This window comes from Euleptes europaea, chromosome 3 (genome assembly GCF_029931775.1).
Source record: "Euleptes europaea isolate rEulEur1 chromosome 3, rEulEur1.hap1, whole genome shotgun sequence".
In the NCBI taxonomy this organism is placed as follows: domain Eukaryota; kingdom Metazoa; phylum Chordata; class Lepidosauria; order Squamata; family Sphaerodactylidae; genus Euleptes; species Euleptes europaea.
The window spans coordinates 98,596,607-98,608,351 of NC_079314.1; the positions used below are offsets into that span (position 1 = coordinate 98,596,607).

An 11,745-nucleotide genomic window follows, 5' to 3' on the forward strand; every position below is an offset into this window, starting at 1 on the left:
AGGTTAAATTGCCGCATTGGCACTCGGCGATACATAAGTGGGTTTGGGGTTGCAGTTTGGGCACTCGGTCTCTAAAAGGTTCACCATCACTGGCCTAGAGCATCCCTGACAAGTGCTTGTTCAGCCTCTGCTTAAAGACTGCCAGTGAGGGGGAGCTGAACGACCTCCCTAGGTAGCCGATTCCACTGTCAAATGATTCTTACTGTAAAATATTTTTCACTAATATCCAGGCAGTACCTTTCCTCCCACAATTTAAACCCATTATTGCAAGTCCTGTCTTCTGCTGCCAACAGGAACGGCTCTCTGCCCTCCTCTAAGTCACAGCCCTTCAAATACTTGGAGAGCAATCATGTCCCCCCTCAACCCCCTCCAGACTAAACATTCCCAACTCCCTCAGCCTTGGTCTCCAGGCCCCGATCATCCTCCTCACTCTCTTCTGCACCCGCTCGGTTCTGTCCACATCCTTTTTGAAGTTAGGCCTCCAGAACTGCACACAGCACTCCAGGTGCGGCCTGACTGATGCAGTATACAGTGGAACTATGCTATCTTGCAATCTGGATGTTATGCCTCTGTTGATGCACCCCAAGATTGCATTAGCTTTTTTTGTTGCTGCATCACATTGGCTATTCATATTTATGGTCCGCCCGCACATGGCTACCTGGAAGTGTATCCCCCATCCAGTATGCATGTCCCTCATTTTTGTTACTTAGATGTAGAACTTGGCACTTATCCTTGGTTTTTGAATTGCATATTGTTCACATCATCCCTCTGAATTTATTAAAAAGTGCCCTACCAAAATCTAACAGACAAGTATGGCTACGAACTTCCTTGGTCCCCCACAACAAAAGGAATTCTAGGAGGACATGGTCACTTCCCCCTAAGGTCCCCACCACCTTCGCCTCATCTACCATCTCTTGCCTGTTGGTCATATCCAGAGAAGAGACTTCAGAAAGTTTCTAAAGGGTAGGAATCCCATAATTATTTGACAGTCACTAATGGGAAAAAGGATTCTGGGAACCATTCAGTTTGAAACTATATGAAATTTACCTGTATGGTCATAGCATGTGGATAATATCTTGTATAATATAAGATTATGATGCAACACACTGCTTGGAAGGGAGACCACCAAGGAAGGCTCTGCAGAGGGCAATGGTAAACCACCTCTGCTTCTCACTTGCCTTGAAAAGCCCCTTGCTGGGGTAATCAGAAGTTGGCTGCAACTTGATGGCACCTTACATGCACACACATACAAAACTTGCATATCTATTAAAATACAGTAAGAAGCCTGTGCTAAAACAATATACTTCCACCACACTCTCCCATCAGGACTCAGGAAACATTATATACTAGCCAAAGCCTTTGAACAGTAGAATAAATTATAGTTCAGGTGGCTGTTAATTTTTGGGCATTCATACTTATAGTCAGTTGTGTTGGTAATAAATGACATTGATTAAGGAATATATGCCACACACGCAACTACAGACTAACTAATGATGGAAAACCTGATAGTTATTGTTCAGGCAAGAGCCATGGGTTATGAATACTCAGTTCTCAAAAACACATGCAAGAGCAATCAATACTTTATTTTCCTTATCCAAACCAATACTTGCCTGAACAAGATTTGGGCGGTTAATTAAACACAAATAAATGTTTTTATACCACTTAGAAGAACTCTGATTATGGCACCATCAGGAAGAAAAACAACAGGGAAAACAGCCAAACCAGCACAGGAGGATCCAGTTGTGCATGCCTACCACTTTGACGAAAATCAAAAAAAACATCTGAGTGGCTCAGAAGAGGACATTAGAGAAGGTGCTGTAGATCAATACTGACTATTTTCCTTCAGTTTTTTCTTTGAATAAGATGAGGGCTGGTGTTAAGGTAGACATTATTAAATGATTACTAGGAGTAGGGCTGTCGATTCAGTTCATCCGAACCGAAAAAACAGCCGAATTTTCCACAATTCGGGGTTTTTTAGTTTGGATGGAACCGAACTGAAAAAAGGCGGGAAAACGACGCCCTGAAATCAGCAAATCTGGGCGATCGCCGAATAAATTCGGCAGGTTCGGCGTTCCCGAACCTGCCTTTTCCCGCCTATAAAGACCTACCGCCCACTTTCCCTGAAGCCAGGCGAAGGGCGCTTTAAACATCTGCGCCTTCCAGCTGGAAGGCGCAGATCTGTTTAAAGAGCCCCGCGCGCCTTCATGGAAGCCCTGTGAAGGCCCCCGGGGGGGCTCTTTAAAGAACCGCGCCCCCTTCCCAACTCGGTTTGAAGTGGTGGCCGCCGCCTGGGCAGGCGGTGCCCAGCACTTCAAAGACCCGGCCGAATTTTCCCCCAAACTCTGGATCTCGCGCCAAATTTCGTGGATCCGAAGCGGGGGAGTTCATACTTCGGCACGTCCCGAATTAAAAAGGGCCGAATTTTGCCGAAGCCGAACTTTACCCAATTTTTTTTTCAACAGCCCTAACTAGGAGCCCTGCACTGGCAGGCAGGGGTCACAGTCTCTCCTATGGGCCACAAAATCACTGCTGGGTTGCGGCAATTGCCACTGTTCCTTGCTGCTAACATTGTAAGCTCCCTTTATCACTGAGCCTGCCTGATGACAGTAGTATGAAGGCAAATGAAGAGCAATTATCACCGTGCTATTTCACCTGTCTCCCTGTTCTCTTATTCCTGCTTGAACCAATGGGATGGCCATAACCTGTAGCTAGTCTTCATGTTCCTCCCTGCTGTCACCATTCATTGGGCCTAGAAGGACAGAACAGGGGTGCAACAGAAATCTCCAGTAAAAAAATAATCTCCAGTAAAAATAATAATAATCTGGTAGAATTGCAGGGAAAGACTGGCTGAGACCTTGGAGAGTTGCTGCTAGTCAGAGCAGGAAGTAGAAAGTACTCGGCTAGATGGATCATTGATCTGCTACGTATGTTTATATATGCTCATCTGAACATATCCATGTAGGTGGTGGGACATAGGCCATTAATAAATGAGGAGGCCAGCATAGTCATTATGACAATACTGGAATTCAGTGGTTCTTAGGAATGTCTCTCCCCCCGCCCCCTCATCCTATGGCCTTCCAATAAGTTCTCCCCTTTCCTTAGTCTGTGTTGTGATTTGTTAGTGCTCACTTCCAAGCAGATTTATGAATTCTTGTGGGTAAAGGATGGATAAGGTCCAAAGTCTTAGTAGTTAAGGATGTTGCTCATGTAATTCACTGCTGTGAACTTCTTAGATGAAGGGTAAGATAAATAATAGATACCTAGATAATTAATTTGTGATCTTTGCTTTATGTTTTTCCCCAAAACAATTAAGATGAAACTCCAATCATTGATAAACATGGGAAAAAAAGATCTGCAGCAACTCCTCATACTGTAGTTGAAGATGTTGGGTAAATTGCTTAATGTTTACATTTTTAAAAGCCTGATACACGTCTAATTAATGTTACATTATTGATGATATATCAGTTTACTTGCCTTGCAGTTTTGATATTCTCATTATAGTCAAAACTTAAGTATCTATGTCTGTCAAATTTAATTATAAAACAAATGTTTGTTAAAGAATGAAGTCTTTTGTGTTTTAGATAGGAACTTAATTAAGACGTTGTTTACAGATACTGAAATGAATGGTAGATTACTTATCTTCCAGTTATTTTATCACAGGGATGTAAGGAAGTCAGCTAAGTACAGTTCTCTGCTGTAAAGCATGACACTTATTAATCTGTGTCCACACCACCTAATGGGTCTTCAGCATAGTATATCACAATCCCACACAGTTTTGAGCCCCAGAATTGAAGACAATAATCCAGACTCTGCAAATGCCTTGGGGATCTGGCTGGCAACAATATTTCAAGGGGTAAAAGAATGATGCAGGTTGAACAGATCTCACATCCCCTACACATGCATTAACTGCATAGCCCCAGGAGCAAAGCTCAAAAACCTTTGAGGCCTTTGCCAGGGAAACACATTGCCCCAGTTGCACACATGGGATTATTTCAGCCATATAGCCTGATGTTAACTGCTCACAATATGGTGTGTGTGTAAAGTGCCTTCAAGTCGCAGCCGACTTATGGCGACCCCTTTTGGGGTTTTCATGGCAAGAGACTAACAGAGGTGGTTTGCCAGTGCCTTCCTCTGCACAGCAACCCTGGTATTCCTTGGTGGTCTCCCATCCAAATACTAACCAGGGCTGACCCTGCTTAGCTTCTGAGATCTGACGGGATCTATATGATACTGTAGCTTATTTAGAAGCAGTACTAGTTTCACACACAAAGAGGCCTCAGATTCAGCCCCTGTTCTAGTAGTGTCAACACTACAGTTTTCAAACCATTTGATCTCACATTTTCTCTCTGAGATGCCACTAAAACTAGTGAAATTAATTCAGCATATGTAGCTTGAATATAGTCCTAATGGATTATATATTTTTGACAAGCTATGTCTTGGATTATTTTTAATATCTTCTCTTATTAGGCTTTACAAATATTTTTCAATATTCCCCTGAACATAAAGGTTATATTTTCCTGATTATGATACACATCGTTACGCACAATGGATTTTGCATTCAGTAATGTATCCAGTTTTTCCCTGCATTTTTTTTGTCAGTTTGAGTTGACCAACTTGTACTGGTATTATTTTAACTTTGTTTTGTATATTGTTGCTTGTTAATACTTACAAATAATATAAATTGAAAAATATAAGTTTTATTTTTCATAGTGTACAAAAATAGTCTTAAAATATGACACCTTTTATAGGGGAGAAGTACAGAATATGTTGGAACGATTTGGAGGTATGTTTTTGAAAATGTTCATATACTGTCAGTTAAACACTCTTGTAACACAACAAGTATGAAATACACTACATAAACTTAAAACTAAATTGTTATCATTAGAATTACAAGAAATAATCTAGTAAGTGTGGAAAGCACAGAAATATCACAATTTGTTAAAATATAAGTAGATGTTCAGTTAAATGTTTTTTCATATTTTTACACCTTGTAGTACAGTGATTTACACTATATTACAGTGATCTACTATGCTATACAGCAATACTACATAGACAATACTGTGTATACTATGTAGCAGAACTGTAGCCAGTGTCTCGGTTGTAAATGAGACTTCTGTTCAGATTCCTAGGAACAAATGATCTATTTATAATTCAGCTCCAAGAATGGCTGCGCCGTGGGTTGTGTTTTTTTTTAAATTATACTTCAGTTATATATTCACTTTACAGGGGCCTTGCCAGTGTAGGTACCTAGATCAGCAGACCAGTCATCTGTATAAAATCAGAAATATATTACTGAAAATCTGTCTGTATGTCCTTGCTTGTGAAGTAAAATTTGCAAGGGCATAGGATGGGAGTTCCTCTGAAGTGCCTCTGTAATTAACACAACATATTGGCCAGCCTGATGTTACTTATTTCCATTTTGGAACGGCAACAGTCCTCCTTGCTTATTACCAATATGATAAGAATGTAGTTCTACCCCCCCCTACCACTACCCAATCAGTTTACTGAGAAATACCATGGAGGGAACTCGTCAAACTACCACAGAAATATATAATCCAGAAACTCAATTTCCATTTGATTATTCTCTATAATACTGTAAGAGTTTTGGCTATTAAGTTTTGCATATTTATGTACAAATGTGTCACAAACACAGTCCTGAAAATGGCCAGAATAGCAAATGAAAGTCAAATCCCTTCAAGAGTTATCCCGAGCCTTAAAGCAGCCCCTCCCATCAACCCTCCCACATGTGTGTTTTTTTACAACATCAACGTGGCCTTTAGCAACTTGTTGGTGGCAGTTATGGATAAATAGTCTATAATAGCCCATTAAAATACCATACAGGCTTAGACTCCTTTGCTCCCAAGAAAATATAACACAGAAATTTTAAAAAGTAAAAAACCTTACAGTCACAACTAATGAATTTCCTCAAAGAAAGAAACCCACCTGCATTTACAATGTTGTTTTTTAAGAAAATGTATTAAGTTTTTATTCAGGCAGGAGTTTATTTAAGCCAGAGGTTGGCAAACTGGCTCGCGAGCCGCATGCGGCTCTTTGGCCCCTTGAGTGCGGCTCTGCCGCTTGGTTTGGAGCCCCTGCTCTTGCGCTCGCTCGCACCAGCAGCCGGGCTGCGCTTGCTCCCTTTGTGCTGGAGCCGGCGCGCCTGAGAGAGAGAGTCGAATCCTCCCCGGTGTTTTCCCTCTCTCCCCCTCTTATCCTCCCAGGCCGTGAGGTCCCGCCCCGCCCCAACTCCCTTCCCGGAAGTTCCCCCCAAGTCTTTGGGAGGCGAAAGCCTCCGCCTTTGGCTCGCCCCAGGTTGATGAGCGTGGAGCGTGGCAGTTCCGGCTCCAGGCCCGCCCGCCAATCAGCTGTTGGGCGGGGCGGTTTCCCTCCCCCCGCGCGCTCACTGTGGCACCCGCCGGGCTCTGCTCCGTTCCCGTCGCTGCGGCGGGCCGTCACGCCTTCGGGGGAACAGCGGATCCCTGCCATGCCAGCGCCCCCCGGGAGGCCGCTGGCCTGGGGCGTCTCCGCCTTGCCGCTGCCCGCCTTGGGCTTGGAGCCGGCCCCCTCCTAACGCTCCTGGCGTGCCTCCCTCACCTTTGCGCCGAGCCCGCCCATCTCCCGGCCAAGTTTCAGCCGCAGCTGGCCGGGCGCGGCCGCTGCGCCTCCTGCCCGGACTCGTCGCTCCGGCCCCTCCTCGGCGTTCTCCGGGGGATTCCGGTAAGTGGGGTTCTGCTTCAGCAGAGGGGGCGGGGTTTAGTCCCGAGGTTTGACGCCGGGCATTAGCCTCGGGACACATTCCCAATGAAAATTCACACAAAGCCAGCCATTCCAGGTCAAATCCCTTCAAGACTTGAAACAATATGCCCATATATACATGACCAGAACTCTTCCCTTACTAAAACATCTACTTGACGTGGGGGGGGGGGGGGGGGGAGAGAAGGGAACCAGAATTCTATCCAAAGAACACAGCCACAAAACAGTTTTGATTCTCCCAAAACAGATGAGGGGTTAAAGCAGAAAACTAAAATAGTGCTAACAGCAGCAATTTGTTAAACTGTGATTTGTTAAAAAATGATTTAATTTTATGGATACCTTACTTACAATTTAATTTTTATCAATAAATAAGATTATTAAGTATGATATCAAGTTTTATTCAGTGTACCTATAGTTTAATTAAGACTTAAAACGTTAATTAAACTTTATTAAGTTAATAAACAGTGTACCTACCTATATAGTTTAAGAAATTTGGCTCTCAAAAGAAATCTCAATCGTTGTACTGTTGATATTTGGCTCTTTTGACTAATGAGTTTGCCGACCCCTGATTTAAGCCAATGTACTCACATTGCAGGTTGTGGGAAGCCACATTCAAAATAACCATCGATTAAAAGAGCTATATTTACTTCCATCCCTAATGTGAGGCCTGCACTCAGTGAGGCTCACAGCTTTTCTGTCCTTCTAGCACAGGGGTGGGGAACGTCAGGCCTGGGGGCTGTATAAGGCCCGCGAAATCATTTGTCTGGCCCTTCGTGGGTCCTGGCAGATCTCTAGCTCAGAAGGATCTAAGACTGGCGATCCAAGAAAAGGAACCTTTTTTCCCCCTTGCAGAAGAGTTGTTAGCTATGGAGCTGCTAGGACTGTCCAAGAAACTGTGTTAACCCTTTCCCACCCGGGCCGTGGAGAAACATATTTCCTCTGTACTACAAGAGGGCTGGGGGCGGAAGTGGCGACAATGGAGGGGTTAAAGGGGGCAGGGCCAGAATGCGCAGCCCCGAATGATGTTATAAATATCCAAATGGCCCTTGGCAGAAAAAAGGTTCCCCACCCTGTTCTAGCAGCACCTGTTTCAAGGTGAAAACCAACAGCTAACCACAGTCTCCTTTGAACAAGAGCCTTACCTCCTCTTCTGAAATATAGGATGGGCGCCACACTGGGGAATGCTGCTTAGAAGAGCCACAGGTGGTTCCCAAGCCACTGAGTATCACTGATTAGACTTTTTTTTAAACCCAATGATTTGGGTTTTCATTTCATTGGGCTTTCTTAAGTTCATTTGATAGCATTGTTTATATTGACTAATAATAACATTCATGATGTTCAGTGTCTTATGCTGTACTACAACAGGAGTTGTTGAATACATTTTTGAATACTGTAAGAGTAACACAGCTTTCCATACATGTAAGACAATAAACCTTAAACATCCTATGTGAGCCATTATGGGAATGTCACTTGAAAAGAAAAACTTTGTGTAATAAAAATAAATATCTGTTGAAATATATAACTCAATGCCCGTTGTCTTAATGCAGCGGATATTAACAAGGCACTTCTAGCTAAGAGGAAAAGATTAGAAATGTACACTAAAGCCTCTCTCAAAGCAAGTAATCAGAAAATAGAATGTGTTTGGAAAACACAACAAGAGCAAAGGTAAGATTTATATTTTATATTTCTCAGGGAAATCAGCACCGGCTTTGTTCTGTGCTTACCTTTAAAGCCTTACACAGCTGAAGGAGCATCTCCTCTTGTACTTGCTTGCTCATCAGTTAAGATGTTCTTCTACAACCCTGCTGTCTGTGTCCACACCCACAGAGGTGGGGCAGGATCGGCTAGAGCTTTCTCAGTGGGGGCATTATCTTTGGAATACGTTCCCCCTAGAAGTTACCCTGGTGCCTGGTTTCCTTACTTGAGGCCAAATAACGCTTGTTTTATATATGCTTTTGCAGCTTATCCCTCTTATTTTTGCAGCTTATTCTCTATAATACTGTAAGAGTTTTGGCTATTACGTTTGGCTTCTCGTGGTGTAGTGGTTAAGAGCGGTGGTTTGGAACGGTGGAGTCTGATCTGGAGAACCGGGTTTGATTCCCCACTCCTCCACATGAAGCCAGCTGGGTGATCTTGGGCAAGTCATTCTCTCTCATCCTCACCCACCTCACAGGGTGTCTGTTGTGGAGAGGGGAAGGGAAGGTGATTGTAAGCCAGTTTGATTCTGCCTTGTGGTAGAGAAAGTCGGCATATAAAAACCAACTCTTCTTCTAAATGGCTGTTTTTAAAAATATCTTCTACATATCTTATGGCCTATATTCTACTTTTTTAAATGGCGTTTGGCCTGCTTTTATACCATTCAATACGGTTGTACCTGTGCTGTTGATTTAATGGCTGCTGGATCAAGAGGTGTTTGCTGACTGGCTTATTTAAGTTGGTTCTTTCAACTGGATTTTAATTGTAAGCCTTCTCAACAGTTTCTATGAACATTTTTAAATAAATAAAATATGATTATTTTATTCTAATTTATTTTTTAAAAAACACCAGTCTATCATCAAACGCCTGCTTGGTAAGAAATACACCCTCTTTAAAATAATGGTCACATTAAATAAAATGCATATCTTCAGAACAAATGTCATGATTTTGATACTCAAAACATACAAATTTACAGTTTTAAGGTTTGTTAGAGGGTTAAAAACTGTAGGTGACCACTTTTCATCTCCTTCTAGGTCCTAAATAACTGACATTTTATAAAGCATTTTATGTTACATTCACAAATGCCTTATATTAGACTGTGAACATTTTTTCCTTAGGCAGAAGATTAACCATGAATACTCCCAACAGTTCCTACATGTATTTCAACAGTGGGATGCTGACCTACAGAAAGCAGAGGAACAGGAAGAAAAACTAGCGGTTTATTTCTCTTACATTCATTTTTCAATTGGATTAAGTGTTTGGGGCTGATATTAACACCATCCTCTCATACATCATTCTCTTTCTGATGGTGTGATAAACTACAGATCATTCACAAACCAAAGAGGCGAGAAAGATTATGTTCACTCATGTGCAATTACTATACTTATCCCTGCTGGATTTTGCTGTACATTCAGATTTACTTCAGAATTTGTCTCAGCAATGCTCCAATGCCTTCTTTTAAAATAAAGTTTGAAACAATATAGATCAAACTGTATGGGAAATACTAGGAGCTCTAGGCAAAAGTCAGCTGAGTCAATCTATTCACAAATTAAGTTCTATTAACTTCTCATATCATGAGGCATGGCAATAGATACAGATATGCTATGTTTCAGCTTCTCAAAATCATCAGAACTGGACAAATTTACTGTCCTAATTTTCAGGAAAGTTTAAAATGCTCTGCAACAGTTTTCGTGGAAGGTAAATATTGAAATGTATCTGCAAGTAATCTTATAAGGAGGACACTTTTTTTTTTTGCTTTAGAACATATTTCGGCAACAGCAAAAGGTATTCCAACAAGCAAGAATAGTTCAGAGTCAGAGACTGAAAACCATTAAGCAGCTGTATGAACAATTCTTGAAGGTCAAGTATATGCATTTTGTTTTCATTAACACCGAATGGTACTATAACACAAGCAAGACTGTGTCCATCTTTAAGGACACAGTATTATTGTCAGTTTAATGTATATATCTTCTGATCCTGGAAAGAAAACAGTAAGGTCTTGGCAACCTGATGCTGAAGATATGCGTGGCATGTACTGCAGTTTCTAGCAGCCTCTAGTCAAAACCACATGTTCACTTGTACTAACAAGTTACTACTATATAACAAATGTATTTGCCACTATCAATAGCCAGAATGTCCTTATAGGTAGATTCAGAGGGTAGCTGTGTTGGTCTGCACTATAAAAGTTAGATTCGAGTCCAGTAGCACCTAAGAGACCAACAATATTTTCAGGGTATAAGCTTTTGAGAGTCAAAATTCCCTTCATCAGACAGGTCTGGCAAAGGGAGCCTTGACTCATAAGAATATATAAGAACATAAGAAAAGCCATGCTGAATCAGACCAAGGTCCATCAAGTCCAGCAGTCAGTTCATACAGTGGCTAACCAGGTGCCTCTAGGAAGCCCACAAACAGGACAACTGCAGCAGCATTATCCTGTCTGTGTTCCACAGCACCTAATATAACAGGCATGCTCATCTGATCCTGGAGAGAATAGGTATGCATCATATCTAGTATCCATTTTTACTATAGCCATGGATAGCCCTCTCCTCCATGAACATGTCCACCCCCCTCTTAAAGCCTTAAAGGCTCTTGAAAGCTTATACACTGAAAATCTTCTTGGTCTCTAAGGTGCTACTGGACTGGAATCTAACTTATAGGTTTTACCTGTTTTACCAGTTTCAACTTATTTCTATGCCCCCTTCAATTTCTACATGATGACTTCACACTAGCAACTGAATATTGCCTCCTCAGTGTTGACCCCCTCTGTGGTGCCAGTGGGGTATTTTGAGTTTTGTACTTGGACAAAATGTTGACATAATGTCCACTATTTCCTGTCTGCTGCATGGACTACTGCTTGTAGCCTGTCTTTTTGGCTGTCAAGTAGTTGACCAGTTCTATTAATATACTGGCAGTTCAGCATTCTAATAGGTTATAGGAAGATTCTTTTCAAGTACTGGCACATGTTAAGACTATTACTTACCAACACCAAAAATTCTTGGTAGCTCCTATGCTGGTTTAGGTGCCCCTCTTGACTTAAAGGCAAGCACATTTCTCAGTATAAAAGAATGATAAATTAAAGCTGGCATCTGCTTTTAGAGTATGGAAGACATGGAGAAGACTCACGAAAGCCTTTTAACAGGAGCACAAAATGAACTTCGCAAAGAAATGGCCATGTTGCAAAAGAAAATTATGATGGACACTGTAAGTGTTAACACTGATTTATGAAAAGTTCAGTTACATATTTTAAAATAGAACATTTTAATAGAAATTGGAATATTCACCATTTAGTTCAGTGAA

General features: G+C 41.8%; 1 protein-coding gene across 1 annotated transcript; it reads left to right on the top strand.

Moving 5' to 3' along the window:
- Positions 1–1,667: 1,667 nt before the first annotated feature.
- Positions 1,668–11,673, top strand: SYCP3 (synaptonemal complex protein 3). Its single transcript, XM_056847439.1, has 7 exons — positions 1,668–1,812; positions 3,314–3,389; positions 4,749–4,783; positions 8,301–8,418; positions 9,567–9,666; positions 10,210–10,308; positions 11,545–11,673. Exons 1-7 carry the CDS (start codon positions 1,680–1,682, stop codon positions 11,671–11,673), a joined length of 690 nt encoding a protein of 229 aa, XP_056703417.1. The 5' UTR covers positions 1,668–1,679.
- The last annotated feature ends 72 nt before the right edge of the window (positions 11,674–11,745 follow it).